At 36.8% G+C, this 9,591-nt stretch overlaps 1 protein-coding gene across 1 annotated transcript; it reads right to left on the minus strand.

Annotated features, from left to right (window-relative positions):
* Window positions 1–1,975: 1,975 nt before the first annotated feature.
* Window positions 1,976–7,994, minus strand: LOC126810973 (glutathione S-transferase P 1). Its single transcript, XM_050536426.1, has 8 exons — window positions 7,880–7,994; window positions 6,983–7,015; window positions 6,197–6,297; window positions 5,656–5,743; window positions 5,049–5,152; window positions 4,497–4,553; window positions 3,972–4,025; window positions 1,976–2,687 (listed from the first exon to the last, which is right to left on the minus strand). Coding segments are annotated over exons 1-8 (627 nt in total). The 5' UTR covers window positions 7,881–7,994; the 3' UTR covers window positions 1,976–2,498.
* Between the last annotated feature and the right edge of the window lie 1,597 nt (window positions 7,995–9,591).

Raw genomic sequence — 9,591 nt, forward strand, 5'->3', positions numbered from 1 at the left:
ATATCACGGTCATTCGAAGATCTAGAGACATGGTTATATGAACTTGACATATACATATATTGTATATAACATTTGAAGCTCAAAAACAAAGATTTAGCTCTTTAAGTTAACTTGAACATTTTTGACATGCCTCTTTTCAATCCATCGAAATCCAAGCCGAGAGATTATGTAACGTTGATGGGCCTACTTTGATTTTGTTGTCGCAGTTAAAAGTTAAAAAATCAATCTGAGTACGTAATAGGGTGGATGAAATCGCGAGAAATTTGATATTTTTCAAATAATGCAAATTTACTAATACATTTTAAAGGGACAATAACACTCTTGCTGGCTTGAAAGCTCCAGAAAATAAATAATATCTCTATCTAAGTACTAGATGTCTAAGTGTCCTACCTGTTGTGTAAATTACCCATTACATCCTATTTTACTTGTCCAGAGGGTTCGAAAATATTTTTAAATCGAAGTTTCATTTGAAAAGGTTTACGTTAGACGTTTCAAACCATTATGTTAAATTTTTCAAAATTTTTAAATAAGGTGTGTTAAGATGAAATTTGTATCATGAATTAATTGAAATATTCTAAAATAGTACAATTTGTTGACCAGAATAAAGATTGGGACATATTATTCAGTTACAACAAGAGTGGTATTGAGCCTTTAAGGTAAAATAACTTCTTCTCTGACAGCAGATTTTGAAGTTGAGCGTGTAAAGTCGCAGTTAATAGTGATTATTATATTTTTACAAAATTAACGCCGCCTGTTGTGAATTAGAGTTCGCCCTGTTAGCATATGCTGCGCCTGTAGTTGATAGTCTTAGTGCTTAAAGAAACCAGAATCAGAGAATCCCCCCCCCCCCAACCACCAGATCCACTATCCTCTTGGCATGCATGTTAGCAGTAAGTCGGGGCTAACGAACTGAGGTTTCGTGGTGTTCCTAACTGTCATGTTGGACATCTACTACAAAGAACCATTGGCCGCTGGAAATCGATACAGGGTAAGAAACGCCGATATCCGGGCAATTTTTTTCTCATAGAACGTTGCATCGCGTTTATCCATCTTCATTAGTCAGAGAGAGAGAGAAAGAGAGAGAGAGAGAAAGAGAGAGAGAGAGAGGTTTAACGTCCACTCGACACAAACTATGTCATTTCGGGACTAACATATGGTTTAATTTTATTTCAATAATTCGCTTGCGCGTAGGGGTCTTTAGCGGTGGGAGGAAACCGGGGGACCCGGAGAAAACCCACGAGGTTGGACAGGCGACCCGAAACCACGCCAGTTGACTCAATGAAAGGCTTTATGATACAGCGCGCACGTGGTTTCGATTCCCTGGTTGTACGTGATAAGGAGTAGGGTCGTCTGTCGAATCTCGTGGGTTTTCTCCGGGTCCTCCGGTTTCCTCCCACTGCTAAAGACCCCTACGCGCAAGTGAATTTTTGAAATAAAATTGAACCATATGTTAGTCCCGAAATGACCTAGATTGTGTCGAGTGTACGTTAAACCCCATTTCTCTCTCTCTCTTTATAAAGATACCCAAGCCAAGTGTCTCGACACCATCTTATCGGAAAGTGGTGTGATAACTCTAGAAGGAAAAACTGTAGCATGTATTGCCTTCGCGTGGTTTTTGGCAACGGGTGGATAACTCCGGAACGGAAGGTCGCGAAACACTGAATATCATCTCATGAGCCCAATACTTTAAATCGTTAGTAAAGTGCCGGGACGCCGATTATCGATAGGGTTCGCCCTCTCATGGCCCCAATGCTTCCCGACAAATTTGGAAAAAAATCCATTAAACGGGGCATAATAATCTGAAATAGAAAACCCCGGAACACTGAATATCGATAGGGTCCTCTCGTCACCTCAATGTTTCATACCAAATTGGAAACGACCCGTCAAAAGCTATAGCCCCAGTCTTGTTCTCGAGCTAATTGTTGACGGACGGACCAACATACAGGTTGACGACTATATAAGTCCAAACGTCGTGTAGGTATATAAAAAGTGCTGACAGTCCGTTTTATTATAGGTTGTGCACAATATCTTACTTACATGCCATTATCACAGGATTACAATTTTCATACCATAAGAATACATAATCAAGAAAAGAGTATAATATTTAATATGGCAATTTAAGGCCCTGTATGTAATCTCAATTATTTCTGACTGTACTGCATAGAGTCATTAGACAATTGAATATGCTATTTATTTTAACAACCAAGGGCTCTATACAATATATGTAATGCCATATGGTTCTGATTGTACTTTGATAAATAGTCATTAACTCTTTTGGGAACTTCGTCCAGTTGGTAAAATACGATAATTTTCGATTTGACGTGATTTGAATATACAATTTATACGGACATGTTCAAACTATGAAACAATTGTTTTAGTAGTTTTAAGTAGGTCAATGCTCGTGTTTCCAATACTGTAATTGGGTCTTTCGGGGTTATTTTGAGTAAATTATATAAAATAAATGATATTCTTCAAAATACGTAGAATTCATTTTCATTTTACTGTTTGCCATTTCCATTTACGTTTCTTTTCTTAAAAGCTTCTGTTTGTCTGTAGGCGGCAAGTCGTGGACGACTGTTAAATGCATTGTAGTAAGCCTTCAATGTTGGCAGTGTGTCTAAACAAGTTGGACTAAGAAGCACCTGAATATCCAGAAGGTCATATAAATTATAATCCACGAAGGAAACCTGAAATTAAAACATTAAATTGATGACTTATATTACAATACAAAATACTTCTTTTCCTCGTAAATTTATAAACATTAGTTATAAGCTATACTAATGGAAACAGCTTCCAAAATTTGTCTTAATAAATTAATAGCTGCTTTCCATGCATGTGTTCCCGTTTTTATTTTTTGCTCCATCAAATTACTAAATGCTACTAAAACTTTAATGATTATGAAGTTATTCACATATGGAGTTCTGGTTGGAATGACTTTTGGCATATTCCCGAAACAATGACCACGTTTAGATATCAATTATTGACGATTGTTTTCGTTGGTGTACTGTGGCCGCTAACAGATTATCGAAATAATACTCTGCATCTGTTACACGTCACCCAAACGAAATAAAACAAGCCAACAAATAAATAAATGACACATTAATTAATCGCACATCTATTTTTTTTTTAAAAGTATCGAGCAATCAAACTGATTATCAACTATACACTGAGTTTCATCACTCTCTATCAGATAGAATCAAAGTTATCTTGTCCCAAAGCATCGACCAAGGAAATTGCTTATCTCTGCTTAGCTTTAGCTCGATATGTTAATCATTGAACTCAGTCAAGACGAACATCTACATCAAGTTTAAACATTCTACCTCAATTAGAAGCAGAGTTGTTATGTTCCAAAGTTTTGACCAATCAAAATGCTTATTGCTCCTTAGCCTAAGCAGACAATTCTCATCATCGAACTTAGTCAAGGTATTGATGTAATGAAACTATACACCAAGTTTCATCACTCTCACTTAATTAGAACTAAAGTTATCGTGTCCCAAAGCATCAACCAATCAAATTGCTTATCTCTACTTACCATAAGCAGAAAATGCTCATCTTCCAACTCCATCAAGGCATTGACCTCATGAACACCTGTACCAAGTTTGGACATTTTAGCTCAATTAGAATGAGAGTTATTGTGTTCCAAAGTCTCGGCCAATCAAATTGCTTATCACTCTGCTTCCCCTGAGCAGAAAATGCTCATTATCGAACTTAGTCAAGGTATTGATGTAATGAAACTATACACCAAGTTTCATCACTCTCACTTAATTAGAACTAAATAGTGTTTAAAGTCCTACTTTTTCTGCAAGGAATGGGCTAATGAAGACGGGTATAGAGTGTGCTATAAATAAAGAGATTTGGATCGGCGGATGCCACCATTTCAAAATCAACGCTAAAATATTTTGGTATAGAAAAATGGTGTTCATTTTGCAAGTAAATAAATGTCACTGTAAAGTTTCTAACTATTTACAAACCTTTCCTGCAACGGCAAAACCTGACGAAACGGCACCGTTCGCCTTTAAAATATTCTGAAAAACATGTTGAAATAAGTAAAAAGTTGCTGACCATCATTTGTAATTTTCATACTGTATCTAATTATTCATTTAAGATTTAATTATGAAAACAAACAAAATCAACGGCACATGGATAATGCAAAAACGAGACCATCAAATTTTTTTGATAACTATATAGGTGGCAGTGACATAGACGAAACAACCTTACATCAAAATGAACAAAATATTTGCATGGGATTCAGAATCATCCAATTGACGATCATAGACTTTAACAAAAATCAAATATGGATTTTTAACTCAATTTGTGTAAAGAATCACATCCTATTACTTACAACTTACAGGAACTCGGAACGACAGATTGGAAAAATGTGTTGCGGTATGACAGGTAGGTACTTATATTCAGTTTTTGATTCTGAACAATAAGATATTAAATGATAAGATATTTTATTCACTTATGCCGTATGGAATTTTTGTTTTTGTAGTTACCTCAAATGGTTGTAATCTCTCCGGTAAGGCTTTAACATATTCTTCTTTGCCCGCTTCCTGTAATATTCATCAAATGTAAAATGGTATTATCTTTATTCAATTCAAAATTGGGTTCCTGTACACATCCATTTGTTATCATAGCTTTTGGTACCAATCATTAATCAAGAAAGAATCCCTGCCCTCCTATCTAATTCTTAGAAAATGGACACGCATTGGGTTTGAAATTAAGGTAACGTGACCAATCAAGTAAACGGTGCTTCGCTTATCTCGGGAGTCAGTCTTTAAAAGAGTGGATCGGGTTCTGATTCCTAACACATAATTCTAGAGAACGTTATAATATAGTACTTTATTTACATCAGACGATTAAATATGGCAGCGTGAAATCAGAAAAAACTAATGTAATCTTGAAACGGCATAATTTTAAATTAGAATTGATCGGTTTGGAATAATCTTTGGAGAAATATCCTTTGTACTAAAAGCATATCCTTTGACTGTGGGTTGTTATTCTGGCAACAGGGCGATATTTCGTTGATGCAACTAACTTTAACTTACATAATTTTGATAGATGAGTTTAACATAAAGATTACGAAGATCTTCAACACCATCATTTAACATATCAACTTGATATGCTGTTACAGGATCACTGGGGTACATATCTATAATATAATACATTTAAACATCGTTATCAACTCCGGGGTGTTAATGGTGATTTTTTATGGCGTTATATGGACCCCATTATAACATCATCAGTTACATCACCCCAACCAATAGAAAACTTTAAAGGTTTCATGGAAACGGAACAATAAGTGAATTTATTATCATAGGCGTACGGATTATGACGAGACTTTTAAAATTTTGAATAATCCGAAGCCTTTTATGGGGGGGGTTTCACCTTTCACCGGTGTCCTCTTACCAAGATAATGCTAGAAATATCAGATAAATTTAACATAAAATAAATGGTCCCGTAATTTCAGCGAATTACTGAAATAAAATTGTACCATATATGTTAACCCAGAAATGACCTTGTATGTTTTGAGTGTACGCTACCCTCCCTCTCTGTCTCTCTCTCTCTATCTGTCTCTCTCTGATTCTAGTATATTGTGTGTGTTGTGTGTGTTTTTTTTGTTGGTGGGGGGTTGTATATGTATATATAACTTACCATGCTTGCGACCAAGATACCGTAAAATAGAATTGGACTGAACAAACAGTGTATCACCGGAGTAGAAAGCTGGAGCTTGTCCATAGGGCTAAATTAAACAAGAGTTTTAAATAAATTTGAAATTGTTCGTGATATATTGGACTTTATAAATCAGTCTTAATTCCCAGGGGAGTATAGCACGTGGGGAAAAGACTGCGGTCGAGTCTAATTTACACCAATATTATGAACTTTTTAAAGTATGCCTAATTTAAGCAAGTGCCCATGTCGTGGTCTTCGCCGGGCTATCCGTAGGTTGGTAAATTAGACGATCAATATGATAATTTTTCTACATTTGCCTGTTCTTCGTCTGTTGCAGTGTCATTCCATATACAGTTACCGAAAAGCAAGAATTCCTAGAAATTAGTTGAATTATATTCAGTCGATCAGGGTAAAAAGTTTAAATGTAAATAGTTAATGGGCATCCGAGGGATATTGCCGAATATATCCACCATAATATGCTGTCTACTTCAACGTGCAACAAAAATATATAAAGGAAACGTACCATTTTAGGTTTATATTTCGGCCAGTCGGCAAAATCTATTAAGACTTCATCGTAAACTAATTCGTTATCTTTTAATAAATAACGAATTGATTCTCCTCGACCTGAAACATATCATTATGGCGTCATAAACCAATCTATATCAGTAAATAGAGATCATAAAAATAATCATTATTTTATATGTGTTCATAGTATCCCAAACTCGGTAATATTCTCGGTTTATTGCAGTTATGTCCTGCGCCAGTTGAGGTTTGAATCGGGATCCTGGCTGAAAAATTCATTGGGACCTTTGAAAAGGGTTGGGGGGGGGGGGGGAGATTTTCAACAGATTAAACATATAACAAGGGAAATAACTCCATGATTCCGAACAATTTTTATTTTATTAAAAAATAGATACAGTAGCGCTGAACAAATGAAAATGGAATGAAATGGGGTTTAACGTCCTACTGTTCTGCTCCTAACCTGGGCTAATGAAGACGGGCATACGCCATACAGTGTGCTATGAGGGGGAATTTGCCCGGGCAGCGGCACTACGGCCTACTCTTATATCGAATTCCAACTGCCAAGGGATCGGTTTTCGTCCCATCCGAACGACTAGACAGCTGTCCTTGTCAGGCCCTCCATCCTGCATCACTGACAAGGGGAAACCACGCCGGAAAATCTGAATGAACTTTCTCGGCCAATGCAGGGATCGAACACCCGACCTCCAGGCTAGCGAGCCAGCGTCTTACCCACTTAGCCACGTGATCCCGTACCGCTGAACATGTCTTAATGTTAATTTATAATTACCTCTAACGTCGAAATATTCAAGTCTGTAAGCCACTGTAAAGAAAACAGCGTTGTTAATAATAGATCTCCATAAATGTAGGAAATGAAATGAAATCGGGTTTAACGTCCTACTGTTCTGCTCCGACTATGGTCTAACGAAGACGGGTATACGCCACACAGTGTACTTTGAGGGAAATTTTGCCCATACACCGGGGCTACGGCCTACTCTTATTTCAAATTCCAACTGTCAAGGGATCTTTTATGTGCACATCAATGTATACACGGGACCTCAGTTTTTCGTATCATCCGAACGACAATACATTGTCACCTCGGCCCCATAATTGGAGAACATAAATAACCCATAAAAACAGAAATTTCTGAATGCATATCGACTAATTTAACATTAATTGATATACATTCTCTCATTCAAATTCAGTTAATCTTTCTTGAAATTTGAAAGGAGTGGGATGATATTCAGTAAAACTCGGTGCAATAGTACAATGGATGCGACGGTGGGTGGAAATGTGATAAAGTCCAAGTACGAATTTGTATGAAGAAAGCTCAGTCCGCAGGGTAACATGGCGACACGTTTATCCTATGGCTATTATTTAGTGCAGTCATAAAATATTAAAATAATATTGTTTATTTTTAACCTTATAGTTCGATCGGGATAACATAAGTTTTATGTCTAACGCTTGCACTGTGCTAAAAAAAACTAGTCAGTATGTGTGCATGCATTATCACGTTGCAAACAAAAAGTAGGTTACATGAATATGTTTCAAATGGCTATAAGTCTTGCTTGGGCTATGACTCATTTTGATGCGCGATGTTTTACAACCAAATCATGGATCTTATATTAGGTCCATGAGCACATCAAAGCTATGTGGTTTTGTGTGTATGATAAGTTAGTTTACTTACTAGTTGTGTAAGGTGATGTAGCTGTGCTCCCCAGGAACGATCAAATGAAAGTTATCGTGTATGGCTTTTGTAGCCAATTTGACACGGCAAGGCATCACGTGACACTTTAAAGCTTTCAACTTTAAATCATATAGGGGATGGCCAGGGCACTATAGACTCTTGAGTTGAATCTACCGAGTTCGAATCGTGTCCGGGGCCGAGAAGAACTTTCTCGATTTTTATACGCCCACATTTTCATGTGAACGTATATTGTCGTCGCCCCTGTCCGGGCGTCCGTCCGTCCGTCCCCAATAATATTGTTTGTGAACACTCTACAGGTCACAAATTTTATCCGATTTCAATGAAACTTGAAATATAGGTTTATCACCCTATAAGATCTCGGTTCCTTTCGATATTGACATATGAATCGGACTGTAACTTCATGGATTATGGCCCCTGATTGTACGAAAAGTCACGTTTTTAGCTTGTGAACACTGTAGAGGTCACAATTTTTATCCGATTTGGTTTAAACTTGAAATGTATGTTTATAACCCACAGATCTCGGCTCCTTTCGATATTCACGCATATCGGACTATAACTTTCTGAATTATGGCCCCTGATTGTACGAAAAATCGCGTTTTTAGCTTGTGGACCATATAGAGGTCACAATTTTTATCCGATTTAAAAAAAACGTTAGAATATATCACCGTTACACCCTAAGGGTGGTTGAGTTCGAATTTCGTAAAAATCGACCGTAACTGATGGAAAAATTGCCGCCCCTCGTTCGCGAATAGTGTCAAAATATTGTGTATCAGGGTTGTGGACCACCTGGAGGTCACAATTTTCATCTGATTTTGATGAAACTTGAAATGCATGATTATAACCCAAATATCTTGGCTCATGTAGATTTTCGTACATATCGAATCGTAACTTTCTGAATTATGAGCCCTGAGTGTACGAAAAATCTCGTTTTTAGCTTGTGGTCCTTCTAGAGGTCACAATTATTACCCGATTTAAAAAAAAACGTTCGAATTTTTCACCGTTACATCGTAATTTTGTCTGAGTTTAAATTTCATGAAAATCGGGCCAAAACTGTCGGACAAAATGGCCGCCCCTCGTACGCAAATATAGTAAACATCTGGTAAATCAATGTTGTGGACCCTCTAGAGGTCACAATTTTGATTCGATTTCGATGAAACTTGAAATACATGTTTATAACCCAAAGATATTGGTTCCTTTGGATATTCGCGCATATCGGATCATAACGTCCTGAAATTATGGCCCTTGATTGAACAAAAAGTCACGTCTTTAGCTTGTGGTCCCTGTAGAGGTCACAATTTTTATCCGATTTAATAAAAAACGTTTGAATTACACACTAAGATCTTGGTTCCTTTTGATAATCGCGGATACCCGAACTTAGCTTCCTGGATTAGCTTGCGGATTCTCAAGAGGTGACATTTTTTCCGATTTTAAAAACCGTTTAAATACATCACCATTCCATCATAATGAAGGTTGAATTCGAATTTCGGGAAAATCGAAATGAAACTACCCGACAAAATGGCCGCTCTTTGTACGCAAATTGTGTAGAAGTGTGTAATACGAAGGTTAATGTGGACCCTCTAGAGGTCACAATTTTTATCCGATTTTGATGAAACTTAAAAAATATATCTTTATATTCTCTTTTGATATTTGCACATTTCAGGACATAACTTTTTGATATTAGCTTGTTCTCT

This window comes from Patella vulgata, chromosome 2 (genome assembly GCF_932274485.2).
Source record: "Patella vulgata chromosome 2, xgPatVulg1.2, whole genome shotgun sequence".
NCBI lineage: Eukaryota > Metazoa > Mollusca > Gastropoda > Patellidae > Patella > Patella vulgata.

Coding starts and splice junctions, on each gene's coding strand:
- LOC126810973 (XM_050536426.1), bottom strand. Junction 5,744..6,196: donor CGAAATATAAACCTAAAATG/GTACGTTTCCTT, acceptor TGTTTAATTTAG/CCCTATGGACAAGCTCCAGC. Junction 2,688..3,971: donor GTTTTGCCGTTGCAGGAAAG/GTTTGTAAATAG, acceptor TTTTAATTTCAG/GTTTCCTTCGTGGATTATAA.